The 24444-nt window shown below is 40.7% G+C and overlaps 1 protein-coding gene, 1 long non-coding RNA gene and 2 pseudogenes across 6 annotated transcripts; 2 read left to right on the top strand and 2 right to left on the bottom strand.

Annotated features, from left to right (window-relative positions):
- The first annotated feature begins 24 nt into the window (after window positions 1-24).
- On the top strand, window positions 25-3246 carry LOC123467603. 5 transcript variants are annotated; one of them, XR_006641814.1, is made up of 5 exons: window positions 25-700; window positions 771-1920; window positions 2137-2534; window positions 2605-2738; window positions 2817-3246. It is a non-coding gene; the product is annotated as an uncharacterized LOC123467603 (long non-coding RNA). The 5 variants fall into 5 exon arrangements; XR_006641812.1 differs by having other exon boundaries at window positions 771-2214; window positions 2281-2534; XR_006641811.1 differs by having other exon boundaries at window positions 771-2319; window positions 2411-2534.
- A 5987-nt stretch (window positions 3247-9233) lies between these two features.
- LOC123467598 lies at window positions 9234-11070 on the bottom strand (annotated as a pseudogene).
- Window positions 11071-14182: 3112 nt separating this feature from the next.
- LOC123467604 (pupal cuticle protein Edg-78E-like) lies at window positions 14183-14756 on the bottom strand. The gene is made up of 2 exons (XM_045167470.1): window positions 14678-14756; window positions 14183-14600 (listed from the first exon to the last, which is right to left on the bottom strand). Exon 2 carries the CDS (start codon window positions 14546-14548, stop codon window positions 14279-14281), a length of 270 nt encoding a protein of 89 aa, XP_045023405.1. The 5' UTR covers window positions 14549-14600; window positions 14678-14756; the 3' UTR covers window positions 14183-14278.
- A 941-nt stretch (window positions 14757-15697) lies between these two features.
- Window positions 15698-22857, top strand: LOC123467609 (annotated as a pseudogene).
- Window positions 22858-24444: the final 1587 nt, after the last annotated feature.

Below are 24444 nucleotides of genomic sequence, written 5' to 3'. Positions count from 1 at the left end.
AACTTATCATGTCGTTCAAAGCCATGACAACGTTTGATATTTTATTATTTCATTCGCATCTGTAAAAATTTATTAACGTATAAAATATTTCACAATGTTGGCAAATAATTACAAACTGCTCAAATAAGATCTTTGAAAAATGTAATTAATCAAGAAGTTTTGAAACCTAGCGTTGGTTTTATGGGAGAGTGCATTAGTCAGTCTCAGTATACATTCTGCTCGGCAGTCGACAGGGTGAAGTTTAGGTTAATGTGTTAAGTATTACGTTATTGTGAAACAATTTATCTCAAAATTCTGTAAAGGCAATTGGCAAATTATCTAGCTCATAAAATCTTGCAATTTGATCTAGGAGAACGTATGCACTCCAGCAAATGCGTACGGCGGTGCAGTGGGCGTATTGTGTCGAGTGATATCCAGATGGTCGGCATTGGTTTCTAATTTGACGTACTGAAGCCGTCTGGAACAAGAGTGCTAAGAGCCAAGCCATGGGGAAGAAAATTCATTCTCTCTGTTCAAATGACCAGTGCAACAGCCAAAATGACAAGGGCTTTGTTGTTGTTGCTTAGACGTTCTGATGTTCGAATTTTGATAAGGTTGTAGATCCTGCCAATACGGAAGTTCAGCCAATGTTGTAACACGACAAGTTGATGCCCTCGTTACGTCGTGCGGTTCGGGTTAGTTTCACCGAGATGAGGAAAAGGTAACGAGCAACTTTCATCATTCTCTTTTTTAAACCCTTTTTGGAGCCTCCTTCTATTTTGTTCCTCCAGCTAATATAAAAGCTGTACAAAAAACGAAAGCAAATCTCAGAGGAGCAGGAAAAATGCATGGACATAATTTAAGTTGCTTCTGTAAAATCAACAAAACAAACAAAAAATATTATAAAATTGAATTTAATTTTAAAAAACAACAACAACAAACAAACAAAAAATAAAAAAAAAAATAAATTTTTGTTTTTTTTTCAGTTTTAAGAAAAATAAACACTCAGGAAACTAATATTATCATCTCTCTCTCTCTTTTTGTGCTTAAGTAGAAAGCATGTATGGCGAGCACTGCGAAAGTAACATAAAACATTTTGCGTAATCAAATTAAGTTGGGCGTCCATAACCTAGTGGTTATGGCGTCTGTTGGTCATCAATGACCCTAGATGAGGCTTAGAGGGATTGAAGCAATGTGCATGGAAACATGGAACATGGAACCTGAACTTAGGGCGCGAGTCTACGGTCGATGATCAACTTTTGCCAAATTAACAACTTTTGAGAATAAAAATCAATAAAACAAAACAAAAGGCAGTGCATAAAATTAAGCAACGTAACGTAACGTAATAATGTCATTAATAATTAAACTAATAACACGTTCTGGTAGAAGATAGCAAATGATATCTTTCCAGGTGATCTGCTATGTCAACGTTCAAATCTTGACAGATGCCAAAAAATATTTTCAGCTTAAAGTTTCGTTTTAAGTCCATTTTTAGGTTTTTTATGCACTTGGGATTGTGTAGATATGCGTTTTAGAATTTTCCTTGGTTGCATACTGAATTTAATCGAGGGTTGCAACTTGAAAGTAACATGCTATTCTCCTTCTCCATTTCAAATTTTTTACCTTAAGCTGCAGTGACTTCCGTATGTGAGATGCGTGATGTTGACAACTTGTTATTATGGTGTGCCATTGTACGAACGTTTAGTAGATATTGTATTACTGATAGTCCGAGTTCCGGCTTACTATCAGAAGGTACTAGCGCGACACACAGAAAAGTGCGCCCTTTTTTGTTTACTTCTTTTTTTCGGCTTCGCGCTACTAGTAACTTCTCGTAGTAAGGGTCTCGGGTAATTGAGGCCGAGCCCGACTGAGTACTGTTTGGATATTCAAATTTTTCTTAGGTATCTGTTAAATTCATTTCTGCCATTGGAGCAGCTACAGGTATTAAAACTATTGATCCGGCAGCAGAATTTGGTGCTTTTTATTTTTAATTAGAAAAATTCCTTATAAAAATCAGTCCCAATAAATTCCTCCAATAATCCAGCATCATTCTTGTGTTGTTTTTAACTATTGCCTTCTTTAACTCCTTTGTTTGTCTTCGAATGAGGTAATAATTCAGCAAACACAAGAATGATGCTGGATATGTTTTATTTACAGTGACAACATAACATCGGTGGCATTCCCTTCGGACACCGAGTGATCCCAAGGCATCAGGTACATCCAGGATATCTGCAAGTACAATTTAAAAATTTATTCTGTTAACCCCTAACGATCAATCCAGGACTTAGTTTTCTTGTCTAGTCGTCTAAGGCGGTCTAAGGGTCTAAACGTTACAATCAGGTTGCAAAAAATATTGCAGAGATAAATCACTTGCTTTAAAAACAATATTTAGTAGCAAAGCTGGGTGCATAAAACATGCATTTTAATCTAGACAAATGAGAATACGAATTCATTACTTGGGAAACTGCTACGAATTGTGATTATTCCCCTCGCGCTATCGGGAGTGCGTGGAACATCATTCAGAGAACTACGCTAGTGCCTGATGACATCCATAGGTGATTTTCTAGAACCCTCTCAGCTATTACTTTCCAATAGATTAAAGGTAGTAATTGCAACCTTTGGCAGGGCTTGTACCATTTGCCTCGGAAGGTGTATAAATGCCTGGTAGTATTCCTATGTTTGCTATCACTTACCGAGTTGAGCTCAGCAACAGCAGAACAGCAAGAAATCAATCTCTTCTTTAGAATGAAACAGCAGACGTAATTTAACTTTCTTATTTGATGTGAATTGGAAATATACTGTAATTTTCAGTAATTGCATGTTGTTCTCTCTTACAGGTTCGCTGTAATTGTCTTGGTAGTATTGTGTTCAGTTCAACCTTAGCTTAAAGAAACTGGTGATGATAGTTTTGCTCCTCTAACGAAAACATCGGAAGAAGAAAACTCGCCTGTGTCCCGCCTTAACATTGTTGAAGACGCAACGGGTAGACAGTCTTTGCCAATGCTTCCTCAACCATGCTCAACCAAGAATTACCATAGGGTCTACTGTACGTCTAGGTGTAAAGGTGTTCCGTAGGCCTATAGGCCTATCGTGAAACAAACTCGATTAACCATGACACGCTTGTTTTTTACACAAGTTTTATAAAGAGAAACATGTTAAATGCGAAGGGTTAACGAGAACATTTTTGTATGAAACATATCATTTGACATTAATGTTATACTTCAAGAACGACTGTGATGAACGAATAAATATGGGAGATGAAATGTTCAGCGCTTTAAAAAAACTTGGCCTCTAATAGTATTTTGGAGCCGCTTCAGTGTAGTAGCTTGGGGCAGAGTAGTAGAGGAGAGTGGGGGCAATTGAGACACAGGGCAATTGAAACAAAAATTGTTTCTCTCGCCGTATAAGAAGAATTTTCTTGAAAAAATTAGAGTTAATAGAATGAGGGGGTTTACAAGTTTAGAAAAATTTACGAGTTTTTGTATTCAAAACTTTTTAAGATATCTCGAAAAAACTGTTTTTTGTTCTCCGTCTGTTAAATTTGCGTTTTCAATTTTTTTGTTTTAACCCCTAAAACGCTACGCTTTAGTAATAAAATTAGTTTCAGATGATTTGCAATTCATTTTTCTACAATTTAATGTCATTTAATTTTTCCCTGCATTCTTAAATAATTTTAAATAATTAAATGTAACGATGACCCTATTGCAGGGCAATTGAAACACTTTGTTTATATTCCCTGTCTGCGAGTGGTTGCATTTTTTTGCAAGTATTTGACGTAATTCATTTAAACAAATGTAAATCATCATGTTAACACAACTATAATACTTGTATTCCCTGTTTGGGATTTATTAAAAAAGGCATGTTGCTTAATGGTTTTTTTTAAATTTAATTATTTAAATATTTTAAACTAAATTATGATCAACTTTAAGCATATTTTAAAAATCTGTAAATCGCATTGTACCTAATGGTAAAATTTGATCACACTAGCAGTTGTGGCTGCTGAGATATCGTGATTTTCATTTTATGTGGGTATGAAGAAGCTTCCTTATGGGAAAACCCACGTTGCAATTGCGTCGACACACCGTTTCAATTGCCCTGCTACCATGGCAATTGAAACACTCGAAGCGACCTCAGTTTTTTACAATTTACTACTATTAAAATTAATCTTTTCTCATTTAAAAAAATACCGTTTAGTAGCTGAGATAATAGGCTACAATTCTATATAATTTTTATATTAAATTTTTTAGTTTTTTTTTCAAAAAATACAAAAAACCAAAAAGTGTATCAATTGTCCCCACTCTCCCCTACTTTGGAGCCTCAGTGTAATAGCTGGGAGCCGCATAAGTGGTGGTGTAGTATTCGGGCGCCTTTGCAGTGTAGTATTTTGGAGCCTCTGTATAGTAGCTAGGAGTGGCATATGATGTGGTGTAGTATTCAGGTGCCTTGGTGGTGTAGTACTGTGGCTCTTCACTTTGGTAGTAGGTCGGAGCCGGATAGTACTTGGGAGCCTCAGTGTAGTAAACAGGGACAGCGTAAGTAGTGGTGTAGTATTCAGCTTTCTTGGTATAGTACTCCGGGGCTTTAGTTGTGTAGTATTCAACAGCCTTTGTGGTGTAATATTGGGGTGCCTCAATGTAGTAAGATGGTGCAGCATATCTCCACACTCTCCTTCCTACCGTTACTGATCGATGAGTCCACTCGACTGATTCCAATTGAGTTTTGTCCTCATTTTATAAGACTTTTTGTCAGCCTGATGTGCACGCCACTAGCCTATGGCATTGAAAATTACAAGTGCTGTGTGATGCTTACCCCTCCTTTATTGCTATTTTCGCCTACCTTATGACATCCTCTTCCCGATTTCCTTCTCTTTTTGGCGGTTGGCAATTGCGATTTAAGGTCACGTATTTTCTTGTCTTAAATTTTCACTCAAAACGTTATGATGGTAAAAATAAAAGAAGGATGTGTCCTTTAATGCCATTGCAATGTCAAACTCTAACTGTAATCGTAGGATTGACAATAATTGTCATAAATAAACAATAAGGATCCTACATAAGATTGTCGTTGCTTTTTCAACGGGTAACTGATTGGATGATAGCTGCTCCCTCTTACAGCCCCAAGGCTCTCGAATATTATACCACATATGCAGCTCCCAGCTACTACACCGAGTTTCCCAACTACTTACTACACGACCAGAACGCCCAAATACTACACGACCATATACTCCGCTCCAACATACTACACTCAAGCCATTAAATACTATGCTGCTCAAAGATATTATACCGAGGCTCCAATTTACTACTCTATGCAACGTACGCCAGTCCCAGCTACTACACCTAGGCTCCCTAACATTAGACCACAAAGACTCCGGAGTACTACCCACCTAAAGCCGAAGCTACATCCTATTATGCTGAATCAACCTGCTATACTGACGCTCCGAATTATTATTCTGCTTCTAGCTATTAGTACCCTCATCCAGCCCCGAAATACTATTAGAGGATACAATTAGGAGATTTATTCGAAAATCTTCAGCTTCCCAGGCAGACACCTATTCACAAAGCCATGGGAGATAGATGATATAAAAAATTTATTAATAAAAAAATTCTTATTTTAGGTTATTGATTGCAGAGTCAGAGACCAATGTGTGGAATCTGCCAATGTTCTAGCCCTCGAAACCCCAGCTGCCCTTCTGCTTCAACAAGGGTATAAAGCAATTCTAATTTCAGGAGGTAAACATTGAAACCAAAAACAAATCAGACATTTTAAAATTGGCTTATTGCTTAATGCTATTGTTTCACTTAACTTTTGAAAACATGGTAGTGTATACATATGTTTAGGGTCAAGTTAATGAAATGGTTGAGCAAAAAATGAATTTTACATTACTTTTGAACAGGTCTCAACTCAGTTTACGCAGCGGATGCCCCACTATACGACCCAACAATCTTTACTTGCGATCTTCCAGTGCCGGGAATTTGTTATGCATGCAATTTACTCAACAAAGAATTAGGTAACCAATTCTGTTTTATTAAATTTTTATTATTCAAATTATTTCATAGCAGTATTTAACATGTCAGAAATAACAATTATGTCATAAATTAAATAGAACGTTTATTTTATTTTATTTATTTTATTTTATTTTGTTTGTTTTTTCTTTCGTTCTGTTAAGGTGGAACGGTAGAGAGAAAAGATGTTTGCGAAGATGGGCAATTCGAGATCCAAGTAGGAACGGAGTGCCCATTGTTTAAAGGCTTAGAGACTCGACAAACAGTATTACTGACCCATGGTGACAGCGTAGACAAGGTTGCAGAAGGGTTGCGTTGTGTTGCAAAATCTTCGCGTCATATTATTTCCGTTATTGCTGATACTGAACGCCGTCTTTACGGATTCTAGTTCCATGATTTGACTGAAAACGATATGTTGGTTTCCTTTCCATTGAGTGCGAAACATTGATCTTAATGGCTGGTGTAAAATTACAGGGCGAAAAATGTTGCATAACTTCTTGTTCGACATTTGTGGATTGCAAGGAGCAATGGGCTATCCCGCATCTGCAGCACCTACACCTGCACCAGTGAACTATCCTGCACTTCCAGCGATGCCAATTTCTGCGTCATCGCCTCCTCCGAGTCCTCCCTATTCAATGAGTTCCGCACTTCCTGTAACTACTCCTCGTCCGTATCCGATCAATTTTTCTTCAATCTATTAATGAAACATGGCCTTCCTTAATGTTGAGAGGTATGCCAAATAAACAGTACAACTTAAAAGAAAATACTCGAACGGTTATTCAAAATGAGCAAAGATTTAGTTATTAAAGGATCTACTGCTTTACGCGCGTGAACGAAGATATAGTATAGCAACAATTTTGGAGGAGAAAATTTCCTATATTTGAACTAGAATAAGCAGCTTACTATTATTCACGGTTGAGCGCCTTCGGGAACTGCCCCCGAGGCAATGCCCGTGCTCCTTTTTGGCCCGTAGGCCGAGGCGGAAGTTAGTTCCTCAAGTGATCAAGTCACTTAGTATCCTACTATTATTTATTTTTTTATTTATTTATTTTTTTTTTTTTTTCTTTCTTTAACACTAGCATTGTCAGGACGTTGATTCGCTAGGATGCGAATCCAACGAGCGCGAAGTACGGTCACAGTATTGGAGGAATGACCGTGTGCTTGGTTCGTGGTTTGGAGTCACAAGTGGTAGGTGCATGCTGACGTAATCTTATTACGTCGGGGTACCCATTGAGCGGCGCGTGAAATGCGGTCTACTGACAACCCCAGTGCTACTGAATTCTTTTTGTAACACCACATGCACATGCTACCACTCGAACCACTGCACCAACCCGACAATGATTTCCTACTCCTAATAATTACCTAGCATTCGTCCACTCTACTCTCCTCGCAATGAAGCAGTTTTCGTAAGGCGATCCAGTGGCTATTATGGGGGGAAGTTTACGGGATTTTTTTTAAGTACGTAGGCCACGTTACCTGATCCCGCATATTATGCGTACTGCCGTGCGGTTGGGGACTTACCACAGGCAGCTCGGGACCAAGCAACGCATATGCTACGTCAGACATCTTACCTTACCTTACTTGGGAAAAAGAAATGCAAATTATTACCTTTTCAAGCTGTGTCCCGCTCGCCTGCTTCCTTTTCTGCTTTACAGCAGTTCTTCTGTAGGAGGAGTATCACTCCTACATTAAGGGAAATGACGTCTTGAAGTTACAATAATGATCTGTCAGTTGTCATTTTTGTCAACATTGATTACAAGGCAATCTGGAGGATCCTTGCATATCATTAATGGTCTTCCCTTCGTGTTCTCACAGCAAGGAAGCCACACCCCAATTTGTGAGTGCTAGTTACTAATTCTAAATTTTTAGTTTATCATCTACGAGAATTGATTCTCTCATTGCAAAGTGTACAGGAAACCTTCACCTCGATGGCTGTCTTCAACTACCTTTACGGGGAAGTTTATCAGGAAATCCTTAAATGATTCTGCCGGCTCTGGAGGTGCGCATCTGTGGAGAAAGCAGGGCAAGATTTGAAACATTCTCTTGCTAAACAATTTTTTTCACGGTTAAAATTCATTAAAAAAATACCTGTTATTTGTTCTTTTTATTTCATATTATTCTGTTCCGTCTTACTACACCACTGTGGCTCCGTCTTACTATACGAAACCCAGCTACTACACAAAAAGTTATGCCACCCCAGCAGCTTCTTATCCAGGAGCTTCGAAATACTACTCGGCTCCAAGCTACTACGCCGATGATCCACAATACTACACTACCGCTTCTTATTATACCACTAAGGTCCCGGAGTACTACGCTATGGAAAAGGCTGAGTACTACACCACCACATATGCTGCACCAGCTTACTACACTGAAGCTCCTAAATATTCGGCTCCAAGTTATTATCAGAACGAAGCTCCGCAGTACTACACGACTAAGGCGCCCGAATACTATGCCCCCGCTTATGCTACCCAAAGTTACTACACCACGACGTATTCCGCTCCCGAGTACTACACCACCAAGGCCCTTGGCTACTACACTGAGCCTCCTAAATATTGTCCAGCTCACAGCTACAAAACTGAAGCCCCAAAGTACTATCCATAGCCCTTTAATTATAATCAGCTTGCTAACAAAAACAATGTTACAGTTTTAAATGAGTCGAACTTTCAGAGTCGATAAGTCGGAACTGGAACGAATAAAGCTATGACTTACTCAACACGAGACTACAGCGTTCTCAGACCCATTTTACCTCAATTTTGTAGGAGAGGTCAATAATATCGCAAAAATGCAAATAGTATGGTGTCATTGTAGGGACGACGATTGGGAACACTTGAGGTACTTCTTGGAACACTCTTCCGCGCCGTTTCTGTTCACACAAAACGCGTTCGTAGGTTTTGGATTTGTTGTGGGTATGAAAATCAACGCTCTTCAGGACACCAAAGGTTTTAAAATAAACTAAAAGAATAATCACAACAATAATAACAAAATTAAAATAAAAACTACCTCAATGAGAAAAACCGTTGCACCAAGCAATGTTGTCATGCTTTGGTTGTCTACATCTGCATGCAAGAGAATGGTTTCACCTGCGACATAACCTGTACGGTCTAGATACAGTGTTACCGTTATAAGTCCAGATCGGCAGCAAAACCAACGAAAAACGGGCTTGCTTTTTATTGATTGTGTTGGTAGCCATCAATAAAATTTAAAAGATGGTGATTTTGAAAGATATGTTAACATATCATGTAGAAATAATTTTACTGCTGCTTTTGGGATTGTATTTAAGTCAACAATGGTTTTAACTGTAAAAGCGAGCACATATTCCTAATTTGGTTTCCATGACGGCTTCAAAACTCCCTAAAGAATGAAGTTATTTTTTATGGTATTTTCGAGACATTCAAAAATAATTTTTGAAAAGTAAACTACCAGTGAATGGAATGTAGCAGGTTTCTCCATTTGCTTGACGTGAAGATCTCTTCAAAACTACTTTGATTGAGTATTTGACATGGCCATAGCCAAATTTTTCCAACATCTCAGTTTGAAATGAAGAGGGAATTTTTTGGAAGTACAAACACAAATGGAAATTGGTGAACTCCACTGTCAAGTTCAAATGTTTCTCTGTCTGCAAGTAAAACAATTAATGTATATAAGATAATAAAAATATTGAACATTGCTTGTCACTAAATATATAAATTGATACCTTCATTGGTAATTAGAGGAATTTTCAGGTCTAGATAAGTTTCTTCAGCTGAATAGTAAGTCTGACTACTCAATTCATTGAAACAAAATTTTGCATAGCCTTGACATTCCAGTTAAATTCCTACCAAAGTTAAAAGTGTAACAATGAGTGAAATTTTAAAAGACATCAATTAAAACCTTTCAGTATTTTACTGCTGACATTTGAGATGTGAGCTACTCCAGACACTTCCTCTCCAGGAAAATAAATTCCAACAGGATTGTCTAATACTATAATGAGACTTTCTATCCCCATAATGCAGCTTTGGAACCATAACTCAACTTCATTGCAAGCCAGTTTTTCACAAAGATTTCTTTACACAAACAACATATTTGTGAAAACTTCTATAACAACTACCAGTCAGCGTCCGTACCCTTTAATGGCAACAGCTGGTCGTAAGTTTTATAAATAAAAATAGAAAAGCGCCAGTTTCGGCTGCTGGATCAATAGTTTAAATACCTATGGCTGCTCCAATGACAGGAATTCATTTAACACATTTCTAAATTCTAAAATTCAGTAAATCAGTAATCTAATATCCCCGAAAATGCTAGTACAATTACATAACGTAGTAGCAAGTTTTCAAAATCAAGCAGTTCCATAAGGAATTCGGTGGAGCTTAAGGTAAAAATGTTAAAATAAAGAAGTACACGTCAGCACTCGGCAGTCATAGATTTGATGGTTTAACCTGAGGTCAGGTAGAGTGCGTACAGGTATACTGTTATAATGAGGTAGTGTAGTTCTCTAGTAGTACAGTGCAACATGTTTCTCTCAAGTTAATTCAGTTTGCATACCAAGAAAATTCTAAAAAGCATATCCTCACAATCCCAAACATGTAAAGAATATAAAAATTTACTTAAAACGAAACTTAAAGCTGAAAATATTTTGTGGCATGTGTCAAGATTTTAACCGTCGCCATAGGAGATCGCCTAGACAGATGTCATGTATTATCATCTACCAGTGCGTGTTATTAGTTGAAATTATTGACATTGTTATGTTACGTTGCTTAATTCTATGCACTGCCTTTGTGTTATTTATTTCTTAAATTTCGTTAATTTGGCAAAAGTTGATCATCGACCGTAGACTCGCGCCCCAAGTTCAGGTTCCATGTTCCATGTTTCCATGAACATTGCTTCAATCCCTCTAAGCCTCATCTAGGGTCATTGATGATCAACAGACGCCATAACCACTAGGCTATGGGCGCCCAACTTAAGTTGATTTTGTAAAATGTGTTGTTACTTCCGCAGTGCTCATCATGCATGTTTTCTACTTGGGCACAAGAAGAGAAAGAGAGATGATAATATTAGTTTCCTAGAATGCTTATTTTTATTAAAAACGAAGAACAAGAACAAAAACAAACAAATTCATTTTTTCTTGTTTGTTTTTTTTTTTTTTTTTTATTAAATTAAATTTTATTTACTGTAAGATACCACAGTATATGATAAATGGTGGCTATATGGTGATGGACGTTGTCGGACCATTTGGAGATTGTCTGACGCTAATTCCAGGTCGAAAATGGCTTCAAGACTATCGTAAGGATCAATATAGCCATCATATAACATATACTGTGGTGTACCATAGGTGCAGAAATTTGCGAATGGTATAAGGTGGCCTAGTATGGTGATGGACGTGGTCGGACCATTGGAGATTGTCTGACGCTAATTCCAGGTCAAAAATGGCTTCAAGACTGTGTAAGGATCCATATATAGTGTGAATAACCTTGGCTCGATTGAAAGCGAACGCTGTACCCCTTAATGGAGGAAGCTAGGAGTCAACACGGATTACCGGTGCCTCTGGCCGGTAATTTGACCGATGATCCCACTTTTTTATTCATTCTTAGATATAGCTCATTTAAATAAAGCCTGCATGTGCGTGAATAAAAATTCAAGGATAAATAATGTGTAACAATGATCGTTACTTAATCTTTACCCGAATATTTATTCACGCACATGCATGCCTTATCTGTTCAGTATAGAATGAAACTGTTGACAGGTTAATAGCAGTCTTTGATATTGGTCAGTTCCCAGCAATGCGGGGAATTTCGATTTCAAGGTTCTCTCAGACAGGGTCATAGGCGATTGGAAACGACCGTGGTGGATCATTTTCGCATAACAAGTTTACCCAACGCAGGAACGAGCAGGATCGTGAAACTCTTGTCTTAACCAGTCTGCTGTTGGTGATATGGTCGATAAAGATTGAATAATAGGTCAGGGTATAATTTGCTACCAACCCGTTCATGTCGAAACTGGTCAAAGCATCATGTTTAGCTTTTCACTTGCTGGAATGCAGGTGAAATGATTTGGCGTAGTATGGGATCTGGCGCACAAAATCAAGTCATAGAGGATGTTGAATTTCAGCTTACGTAAATTTATAGTCATACAAAACACTACGACGACCTAACGATTCATGAGATTTTTGAAATGCTATCTGCCTCATAATTATGAGCTGGAGCCGACGGCATCCTGTAAGTTTCAGGTGAAACAGGTAGTACTGATTAAATGGCGGTTCAAAAAGAAGGACATTCTCACAAATTCAAGAGTTACATGTTGCCAATCATTTAAACACATTTAATTTAGCTCGAGAATGAAAAAATCCACAATTCTTGTTGTTGAAAACGAGAAGCACAACACACAATATTCGACTGTGCACTCTGGAACTACCGAAATCACAGAGATAGAAAATGTGAACTGCTCGGGTGCGGTGTAAGTGTCTATTTGCTTTATGTCGGCGAATAGATTTGGAGGTAGAGGCTGAAAAGTGGAAGCGGCCATCATGGATATTTTATCCCCCTTCCCTCACTCCCTCAGTTCCGATGTGCGGGGGAATTCTCTACTTTAAAAATGCATTTTCTCGAAAATGTCGCACCAAAAAGAAAAGAAAAATTAGTAAAGCTAGCGAAGTATCGTACAGGTTTACACATCAAAACTTAATGGAACTGATTATAATTTTCGTAAATATGAGAGAACTAATCGAATACAATCTTTACAAGTGAAGGGGGTCATCATTTTTAGACACCACTTTTCTTTATCGCCACAAGTGATTGTTTTTCCTTCACCCTATCGCCACTGGTGCTTGTTTCTTTTTATATTTTTGGGTTCGGCCATTCCGAGAAGCTACAACTCTGCTAGATAATTATTGCCTTTTTCCCCTCCATGCGTTTGGATCAATCAATAGCAAAATTTAATACCCTAACGGACATTAACTAAGAAGAACTCGCAGCAGCTCATTCCGACTTCTTAAAGCTGCATCACCACAACTTCGAGCAGTCGGAGGGTCACGACAAGAATTTGTTTACATTTCTGCCTGATTTATATAAAACATAATAACAAAATATTTGTGAAGGTTAACTGCAGAGAACATGAAAAAAGAGTGGGTTTGGTCGTCCTATTAATCCACCGTTTATAATTCATGTGGACACCTAATTTCATCCATTTGGAGTTTATAGCCTTTGCTTTCCATGTAACCAGCCAGTGTGGTCATTAATCCAATCGTTATTCAAACTGTCCTGACCCTTGCGTCACTCTTTCATCCATCGTCGACCTGCAATTAGCATTGGATAAACACTCATTAGTAACGCATACGATATCACGCATAGTAACGATGCTAGCGAACCATCACCGTTACCAAACGTGAATCGTTTTATCAAGTTTTTTATACTGTACCATATAGATGATCTAACCATCTACAGCTCTTTATGACACAAGTTGACGTATAATGTTAAATTTCGCCAACAAAATAAACTAAATTGGCAATAATAACAAATGAACTTTATTCGTTACTTCTTTTATTATCTTTTGAATAGAATCATTTTTATGCCAGAAAAATAAATACTTATGAAAAACGCCAGAATAGAAAAATCGTATATGGTCTAATCACGGATCGTGAATGGAACGTGTATCAGTCCCGCCGTAAGACCGGGAAGGTTCTCTTCAGTTGACACTAGGTGGCACGTGAGTAGCACGTTGAATTGAACCTTTTGATTCCTGTTGTTCGGCCCATCCCGTTGCCAATTTATTGGGAGTAAAAGTGATTAGCAGGTTGGTTGATGCAGTGAAACCGGTACTGTCCTCGTCGCTTTTTTTTTATGAGTGACAGAACACAGTGGAAACGATTCCTGCGTGAACGGATTATGTCACTGTCTGGTATATGCTGTTGTATTCTCGTAATATAATTCAGGTGCTAATCGAACTGACCATACAGGAATCTTTCAACTCCTAATGGATTAATAAAAGGTTCGTTGTTTTCTCGTAAGTCGAGTTCGAATAGTCGCTGGGATTTTAGCTCGAACGAATCCAGTTTGAGGACGTCACTCGAGGAATGATAAACCTGTTCACTCTTCGTCCTCTTATTTTGGTAAGGAAACTAGGTGATGGAGCTAAGGTAATAACTGCGCTAGTCAAGGCGTTCTGCTACTTGTATCGAAGTTTCATTCGTATACTGCAAAACTTGTTTAGACTACTCAGATCATTGCCCTCTATAGGGATATCAAAACATAATTTACGTTTATTTGAAGAAATAAGTTACACTTACATGGTTCATGCCATACAAATTTTACAAAGGAAACGTTCTTAACTTAGTAACCGGGTCCAGTGCGCGAATAAGGGAGGGCAGGGGCGACTGGGAGTTCGTACTCGTGGACTGGAGCAACTGGGAGCTCGTATTCATGGACAGGAGCGACGGGCAAGTGATCACCTTTGGGCTGGAATCCAGCTTCGTCAGCAGTCCAGGTCAAAGTGAATTTCTGGCCTTCAGGGGAAACCCAGTAAGACGATCCTTTGTTGGTGTTGCCTAGGACTTCACCGTACGATTCTTTGCCGTAAGAGTCGTAGGTGACTCCTTGCATCTTCTTCTGGACCAGAGACTCTTCACGGGTTGTGTAGTCAGACTGGGCATAGCTATGGATTGGAAGAATAATAATTTTTTGGTATGATTATTCTTAAATTAAGGAGTATTAAGAATGAAATTGACTTACCTCCATTGGCTGCTGCCATCGAGGTTGCGCTCATCAGATTGGCTGGTGATGGTAATGTCATCGTATTTGTTATCCTTCTTGTAGGCTGGTGCGGGGTAGGCTGGTGCGGGGTAGGCTGGTGCGGGGTAGGTTTGTGAGGGGTAGCTAGGAGTAGGGTACTTTGGTGCCGTGTAGCTTGGGCAGGATAGCTGGGAGCTTTGTATTCCGGCTTGTAGCTGGATGGTACGGTGGCAGCAACAGCCAAGAATGCGGCGACGAAGAACTATCGGAAAATACCGTCATTAGTTTAAAGTCCGAAGTTTTTTCTCCAGGTTATAGGAAGAATTAGCGATAAAATGCCTTACCAGCTTCATGTTGTACTAGGTTAGTTTGGTAAACAACTGATGATTTTGGTTCTCCATTCCTGGGCTTATATAGTCAGGTGAATGGTAAGTAACATGCAATCGGGCATTCAGTTGACCTAGTTATTTTGGCCGGTAGCTTTCGTTCAAGCAGTATGTGTATGGGCGTTGTGCAAAATATTCTGCACTCTCACTTTTCATGCTAGCTTTTACACATTTGTTTTCTTGCTTTGCGATAGACCATTCTGCCAGACTGTCAACATTTTCACATTTAAATAGCTCACATTCAGCCAAAGCTGCTAAAAATTGTCTATGCACTGCATTAAAGTATTGAATTTGTTAGAACTGGGTATGTTGATTTCCTCCTACTCCTTCCATGTCAAAGTCTTTGCGGAAATCATTAGAATCGACAAGAATGGATGTTAATTGCTCAATTAACAACAGCTGAAGAATCAGCAAAAGCATGTAGATATTGATTCCTATTTGCCGCATGCAATCACTGCATTGCAAGAGCCACGGCCTGGAATGCATAAGTTAACCACCAAAGAACGGTGATCATCGCTTTTAAAAGTAGGTCAATAAGTGAAATACAAGCGACACACCCTTTTTTGCCGGCTACATAAACCCGTTTGAAGGTGATTCAAGCCATCAGTTGTTCAATTCATCAACAGTACGCAACATGAAACTAGTAAATTGAATTTCTTATGATTTTATTGGTTTACATTTTCATCGCTCATTGAAAAGTTTCGATTTCTTTTCGTAGTTTGTCATCGCCGCTTTCTTGGCTGTTGCTGCCGCTGCGCCTTCGAGCTACAAGCCGGAATACAAAGCCCCCAGCTATACTACCCCAAGCTACCCTGCACCAAAGTACCCTACTCCTAGCTACCCTGCACCAGCTTACCCTACTCCCAGCTACAACAAGGATAACAAATACGCTGATATCACCATCACCAACCAATCTGACGAACGCAACCTCGATGGCAGCAGCCAATGGAGGTAAGTCAACTTAATTCTTCGCATCATTACGATAGGGATTTAAAATACTCAGATTTAAAAGATTTAATCCTTTCAACACACAGCTATGCCCAGTCTGACTACACTACCCGTGAAGAGTCTCAAGTTCAGAAGAAAATGCAAGGAGTCACCTATGACTCTTACGGCAAAGAATCGTACGGTGAAGTCCTAGGCAACACCAACAAGGGATCCTCTTACTGGGTTTCCCCTGAAGGCCAGAAATTCACTTTGACCTGGGCCGCTGATGAAGCTGGATTCCAGCCCAAAGGTGATCACTTGCCCGTCGCACCGTCCACGAATACGAACTCCCAGTTGCTCCTGTCCACGATTACGAACTTCCAGTTGCCCCTGCTCTCCCTTATACGCGCACTGGACTCGGTTATTAAACATAAGCATTTCGTAAGTGATACCTGATTGATGGGAACTGTGCAGTCCTAACTTATTGATAATCAAATAAACGGAACGGAAAATGAACAAGTTTTTAACATTAAATGTTATACCAGATTATAATAAATTTCAATTAAAGCCTAAAACTATCCCGTATTCAGGTAGTTAGATGAGACAATTTCCTATCCAAAAACACAGAAGTAAAGAGAGTCCCGAACAAAAAAAAAAGTTCTGAAATCATTTTTCATCCGGACCCTGAGACTTTTTTGCAGCAAAATGATTTGTGTTACATAGTGATTAAAGATTAAATGAAGCTTGTTGGAAGTAGGAAAAGGTATTGAATGCTGGTTGTTCCCAAAATATTAGGCTTACTGTTGTGATGAAAGGAACTAAAATAAAAATTAGATACAACTGGTTGAGCTATCGACCTGCCACCTAGCGGCAGAAAATTCCCGGTCTTTTAGCGTTCCATTCAGGAACGGTGATTTACATCATATGAATCCTATATTTTACCATTTTTCATGAATAATATTCTTTTTAAAATGTACTCAATCCTATTAAATAAATAATTCAATGAGGAAAGAATAAAGTTCATTTTTTATTTTCGTCAATTTAGTCTATCTCATTTACCAAATCCAACATAAAGGTCCAACAGATGCCAAAACGGACAGTAGCTGTTTTCCAACATTTATTTAACAGTATAAAATACTTGATAAAACATTCTATGTTCAGTAACGGTGTTGGTTCGCTAGCACCGTTACTGTGGATAACACAGTGTATGATAAATGATGGTTATATGGTGATGGACGTTGTCGGACCATTTGGAGATTGTCTGACGCTAATTCCAGGTCGAAAATGGCTTCAAGACTATCTCAAGGATCAATATAACCATCATTTATCATACACTGTGGTATCCCATAGGTGCAGAAATGTGCGAATGGCATAAGGTGGCTAGTATATGGGATATACTTGTATCATTATATGAATACACTGTTATACCATGAGTATTTACTTCTATGTAAACTGTATGGAATATACTTGTATACTTCTATACCTGTATGGTGATGGACGTGGTCGGACCATTGGAGATTGTCTGACGCTAATTCCAGGTCGAAAATGGCTTCAAGAGGTAGCCGGAGAAATAGGACCCCTGACCAATAGGACCCGGAGAAATAGGACCCCAAAAAGGCCATGGAGAAATAGGACCCGGAGAAATAGGACCTCTTTTTCTATCTTTCTTTTTAGGGTCCTATTTCTCCGGGTCCTATTCCTCCCCTCCGCCTTCGTATAGGTACGGCCTATATAGTTTTCAGCTGACAGAACAACGTTGGCGTTGATGCACACATTGAAACAGCCACAACTTTTTTGTTTCAACTCTGATTTCTTACTACACCACGACGTATTCCGCTCCCGAGTACTACACCACCAAGGCCCTTGGCTACTACACTGAGCCTCCTAAATATTATCCAGCTCACAGCTACAAAACTGAAGCCCCAAAGTACTATCCATAGCCCTTTAATTATAATCAGCTTGCTAACAAAAACAATGTTACAGTTTTAAATGAGTCGGACTTTCAGAGTCGATAAGTCGGAACTGGAACGAATAAAGCTATGACTTACTCAACACGAGACTACAACGTTCTCAGACCCATTTTACCTCAATTTTGTAGGAGAGGTCAATAATATCGCAAAAATGCAAATAGTATGGTGTCATTGTAGGGACGACGATTGGGAACACTTGAGGTACTTCTTGGAACACTCTTCCGCGCCGTTTCTGTTCACACAAAACGCGTTCGTAGGTTTTGGATTTGTTGTGGGTATGAAAATCAACGCTCTTCAGGACACCAAAGGTTTTAAAATAAACTAAAAGAATAATCACAATAGACCAAGATCGGATGCTGAGTTGCCAAGGCTGAATTCCGACCTGGGGTATTTTTCCTCTCGGGCCCTATAGGATGGAAATGAAAAATAATATATTTAATTAAGTTGTAGTTAGTTTTATTACAAAATTTTTTGGAATCGTGTACTATACCTCTGTGCTGATATAATACAAAATATTTTATCTCCAAAAAAGCTGTTATTTTTCCAGGAAACTTTTTGAAAGGTACTTGTTTACAATGTACCGTAGCATACGTAAAGTGATTGACTGTGACTAGTGACTGTAGTGTCAAACTGTTTTCGTTTTTTATGTCATGAGTAGTGTAGTTTGTGATGTCGGTAATGAGTTATTTGACACAATTAGTCTTTTTAAGTTATTTGATTATGCTAAAGGACTTATTCATAAGGAAAAAGAAATTTACTTAGAAAAACTGTGCAAGTGCAATGTAGACTGTCCCTACGTACTGCCAAAAGAAATGTAGCAGAAAACTATCAGTGTTATTGAAAAGTTTTTACCACCTATAAGAGAGCATGAGCTTTACATGTATTTGATTGCAAGACGGAGCAGGGAGACGGAGCTGAGAGCGCAGAGACCCAACCACTTTCCACGTACTTGATTGCTTCATGTATGGTCTTGATTGCATTAAGTTGCATTTTTGTATCCCTGCTCTGTCTTGCAATTAAACACGTTTGTCTTCTCTCTAGTGCAGCAACTTTTACACCTTTGTTAAAAATGAATATATTTAATAAATATTGACGAATTCTATTTATAATGAATTCTGCACTAGAGAGAAGACAAACGTGTTTAATATAATGAAATAGGCAATGTTGCGAAAGGCGCAAATTTCAAAAATTGTGAATTTCAATCATAAATTTAACATATAAATAATTGCCTAATCTAGAATAATTAGGTATTTAAGGATAGGGAATTAAATTAAGCTTAAACGAAATCAATTTCTGGATACATTGATTGGTAATTTTATAGATAACGAACGAAAAACCCCAATTTTTACTATACCCCCGAGAGGCGAGTGGCCTCCTATACTAGCGAACCTGGCGGGGAATCTAGAGACCCTTTACTGAACACCCGCTGGTCTTGGGGATAGCCGAGAGTGTACCTTTCCTATTATATCGTGGTTTTAGCGTTGATAGACGGGCTGAAGGCAGTGGCTACCGGTGCGGGGAGAACGGGTTCTACTTTTATGCCGACGATGGGTTCTGTTACGACGACGAAGGCTTTTGCTACCGTTTTGAGGGCGGGTTCTTCTACGACACTGAGGCCGGAAACCGCCATGATTCTGGCGGGTACCGCTGTGACGATCGAGGACTACGTCTGCCAGAATACGAAGAAGAATCGTCTGAAGACCAAGCCGAACCATTATCCAGTACTCACAGGAGCCGTCAGGCCGGTGACGAAAGGGACTTAAGTTACGCTAACTTAGAGCCGCCGCGTGTTAGAAAAAGTCCCCGTAATACTGATTCTGGGGATCGTCGTCGGCCATGGTTACCGAGTTCAGTTTGTAATGAAGTAGCGGTGGTGGATTTATCGACTGAAAATGATCGAGAAAACGCGACGGCCGGCGCAAACGAGTCTGTTCCGACAGAGTTCACCAGAACCACGCCACCGGCACCATCTTCTTTGGGCGAAGTTAACCTTCCAGGTACTTCTGGTCAACAACCGCTTGTGATTCCCCAAACTATATCGGAAATGATTTCCGGTTGGATGACCTGTGGCATTTCAACCGATGCATCTAGAGCCATTTCTAAAGAATTTGCGTTGGAATTCGCCGACACGGAGTTTTCGCTAAAACCCCTAAACTAGATGGCTGGATGTCGCGTAGGGCCCTTCTTAAGTCTGATAAGAACTTGCCAAAATCCATTAACGCGATGGAAGACACCTTAACGAAAGCGCAACTCAAGATTATGGACATTGCGCCCCCTCTCGTTGATTTGTATGCACGGCTGTGTACCTTACCGGACAGCCTAGCGGCCAAACGCTCAGTAGAAGCCGCTCTGCAACAGTGGGGAGGGCCTACTTTAGCATTACAGAAAAACGCCGAGATTCCGTTATTGCCCTGGTCGAACCAGAATCGGATTTTTGCTGCGTGACACAAACGCCTTCGACGTCGGCAGAGAGGCCCGTACTTTTCTGTTTACAGAAAAATACTTGCAGGCCATGCTAACGAACGCAAGCCAAGACAACACACTGGCCCAGGCAGCTAGGGACAGCGGCTGCAGCCGCAAGCGTCGGAGGTCGGAGAAATGCGGGTACGAGGCGTTTACGGTTTCCGGAGCCCTCTGGTGCACCGGCTTATCATCCCCCGCAGTACGAAGCCAATCTGAGAGGTAGAGGAAGAAGAGGTGTTCGCGGTAGACGAGCTGGTCGTGCCCGTGAACCACGTCCAAACGCTTGGGCACCAGGGAGTCGAAGGTATGTTTCAATAAATTCTGATCCTTCGACTTTTCGTTAAATGCCCCTAAACACCCGCCCCGCGTCTTCTCTCGGGTCCGTGAACCGTTACGTGACTGGTGTTGCGCCGTTAACCGTCGCCTCTAGGCTGAAAATGTTTTTCCCAAACTGGGAGTCCATTACGGACAACGTTTGGATCCTTAACACGGTTCGCGATGGCCTAACTTTAGATTTTACTTCCGAACCAGTGCAGGAATTTTTCCCCCGAAATATCCATGCCGGACGAGATGATGTCGGTATGCGATAGGAAGTTCGAGAACTTCTGGTCAAACGTGCGGTGACCGAAGTAACGAACGGTTCTGACGGCTTTGTCAGCTCGTTTTTCTGCGTGAAAAAGAAACAAGCCGGTAAATTTAGGCCTATCGTAAATTTAAAACCGCTGAATCAATTCATCAGGTATCAACACTTTAAAATGGAGAACCTTGAATCGGTTCGTTACCTGGTTAGGGAGGGCGACTGGATGGTCAAAGTAGACCTCAAAGACGCCTATTTCACGGTGGCGATCGAAAAAACATTCAAAAGTTCTTACGCTTTCGCTGGAGGGGACGGATTTATGAATTTAATTGTATGGCCTTTGGTCTTGCTCCGGCTCCTAGAGTATTTACAAAAATTCTTAAGGTGGTTATGGCATCCCTACGTAGACAAGGCATTCGTATAATAATCTACCTGGACGACATTTTGGTTCTAAATGGCACCAAAGAAGGTACTCTTGCAGACCTCAAGTCGGTGGTTGACCTTATCTATTCGTTGGGTTTTTAATCAACTGGGAGAAGTCACTGGTCATTCCCAGCCAAGTTATGGAATATTTAGGTTTGATCGTCAACTCAATCGATCTTTCCTTTCCCTCCCTGTTCGAAGGCGGAAGCGGTAAGAAAGATGTGTGTTTCGGCAATAGCCCGCGGGGTGGTTTCCTTGTGATCCTTGGCGTCGATTCAAGGGAACTTTTCCTGGGCGGTCCCGGCAATCCCATTCGCGCAGTCTCATTACCGGAGCCTACAGCGGTTTTACATTGCGAACGCGCAACGGTCTAAATTCGATCTGGAAACAAAAGTACAGCTAACCCCCTCCGCCATACTTGACCTGGAATGGTGGGTGGCCAACATTGAAAGGTCCAGCGGTAAATGTTTTTCCCGCGGGACCCGGACTTGGAGATATTCTCTGATGCGTCCTTGTCGGGTTGGGGCGCTGTCTGCAACGGGGTCACAACTCGTGGACCTTGGATGGAAGAACACCGGCAGAAACACATTAATGAGCTAGAGCTGCTCGGCGCCCTCTACGCAATCCAGGCCTTTGCGGCGGGAAAAAAGGGTATCGCGGTGCGTATCTTCTTAGATAACACAACGGCCGTAAGTTACGTTAATAAATGCGGTGGTACGAGGTCTGTAGCGCTGACCGCCACGGCTAAAATTCTCTCAGCTTGGTGCGAGGAGCGATTTGTTTCGTTGGAGGCGGTGCATTTTGCCGGAGAGCTCAATACAATCGCCGATCGTGAATCGAGGGCGCAAGCTGATGCCAGTGATTGGCAACTGGACAGTCGTGTCTTTGCTAAAATATTGAAGCTTTTGGGTCATGGACATCGATTTGTTCGCTGCCCCATGGAATAAACAATTGCCCCAGTTCATCTCCTGGAAGCCTCAGCCCGGAGCAGCTGAAGTCAACGCGTTTTCGGTTAGCTGGAGTAACGTTAGGGGCTACGCCTTTCCCCATTTTCTCTAATTTTTAGATGTATTGAGAAGTTACGCAGGGAGAAGGCCACTATAGTTTTGGTTAGCCCCATTTGGACAGGCCAAGCTTGGTTTCCAACCTTGTTGGAACACGCTTGCGACATTCCCCGTCTTCTGCGACCGTCGTCAGGCCTGCTTACTTCGGCCGAGGGGATACCTCATCCCTTGCTCCAATCGAGAGCCATCTGCCTAGCCGCCTGGAAACTCTCAGGCGATCTTACAGAATGCAGGGATTTTTCGCAATCGGTTATCAGCCTGCTCCTGGACAGATGTCACGTCAATACCAATGCTGCATACGAGTCAGCGTGGAACAGTTGGTTGCATTGGTGTCTGGGGCGGAACGAAGATCCCATGTCTGGCGATCTAAAGTCGTTAACTGATTATCTATCCTTCTTGCATGCATCTGGCAAGGCCTACAGCTCAATTAATATCCAGCGCTCGATGCTTTCAACTACTCTAGGCCCCATTGACGGATTTCAATCGGACAACACCCTGTCATCATTAAACTACTGAAAGGGTGCTATAACCGCAGACCGCCCGCGCCTAGATACTCGTCAACGTGGGACCCTAACGACGTGATTCGTTTTATTGCGTCAATGGACGAGAATGCTTCTCTTACCATACCTATCCTGGTGGGAAAATTAGTTACTCTTTTTGCCCTCGCGTCTTTATTGAGGGTTTCGGAACTTGCCTCCATTACGTTTTCGTCCGTCAGCTTTGTTGGGAGCTCGGTCCGTTTCGACCTATCAAAACCAAGGAAAGCGCAGCGAAGTGGCGCGCTTCAATCCTTTTCCCTAGCCGCTTGCCCCGACTCAAGCGCGTGTCCAGTGTCTGCGCTGCGATCCTACATATCCCGAACTGAGATTAATCGACCGCAGGGTCAGGATGGGCGATTATTCATATCCCTGATATCCCCTTACGGCGCGGTAACAGGCAATACAATTGCTCGTTGGATCAAGTCCTTCTTAAAACTGGCCGGGATCGATACGTCCGTTTTTAGCGCACACTCAACCCGCGGCGCAGCTTCATCGTTGGCTATCGCGAAAGGCCTCTCTGTTGAAACAGTGTTACAAGCGGGTCATTGGTCAAGCCGTTCGACATTCAGTCGCTTTTATAATCGCCAAACAAACCCGACATTTTCAGCATCGGTTTTGTCCGATGCGTGAATCTTTGAAGTCACCCTTAGGGTCGAGCGGAATGTTCCGCTGTACAATTTTCAATTACCGGAGTGATCGCTTTAGCGATCACGAAGGGTAATTGTAATTGTACTAGGATAAATGAGTGAGAGACCCTAAGGGGTCTTGAATCCCAACCCACAATCCACCCATCTCATTTTATCCTTGCACCTGTTCTAATGTTGCTTGTTTGCCGAAACGGCCTAGGGTTCAACCAGATAGATGGTCCAAAGGAAGTTATCGTAAGGAGAACGGAGACCAATGAAGGTGTACCGGGTGATCAACCATACCACCAAAGAAGTTTCTTGAGTTTCCCCTGTTCATGAAGGCGTCACTTGCCATTTGTCAATTTTGTTCGTTCACCAGATGTTGTTTATGTTCTGTTTGAATCGTTACACTGTGCATTCTGTGCTCTTTATTTCACAGGCAAATTTTATCTGTTGGCGGCACGCTTTCTTTAAGTCTGAGTAAAAGGGGGGTGCCGGGCCAGAGGTAGGCCAAGTGACCTTCAATCTCTTTGAAAAAGCTAAAATAAATAGGTCTACACCCTTAGGTCTCTCTCTCATATATTCCTAGTACAATTAATAATTCCCTTCGTGATCGCTAAAGCGATCACTCCGGTAATTGAAAATTGTATTTAAGTCAACAATGGTTTTAACTGTAAAAGCGAGCACATATTCCTAATTTGGTTTCCATGACGGCTTCAAACTCCCTAAAGAAAAAGTTATTTTTTATGGTATTTTCGAGACATTCAAAAATAATTTTTGAAAAGTAAACTA

This window comes from Daphnia magna, unplaced genomic scaffold, assembly GCF_020631705.1.
Source record: "Daphnia magna isolate NIES unplaced genomic scaffold, ASM2063170v1.1 Dm_contigs202, whole genome shotgun sequence".
NCBI classification, from domain to species: Eukaryota; Metazoa; Arthropoda; class Branchiopoda; order Diplostraca; family Daphniidae; genus Daphnia; species Daphnia magna.
Note: the sequence above shows the minus strand (reverse complement) of the source record. Positions and strands in the feature narration are given on the sequence as shown.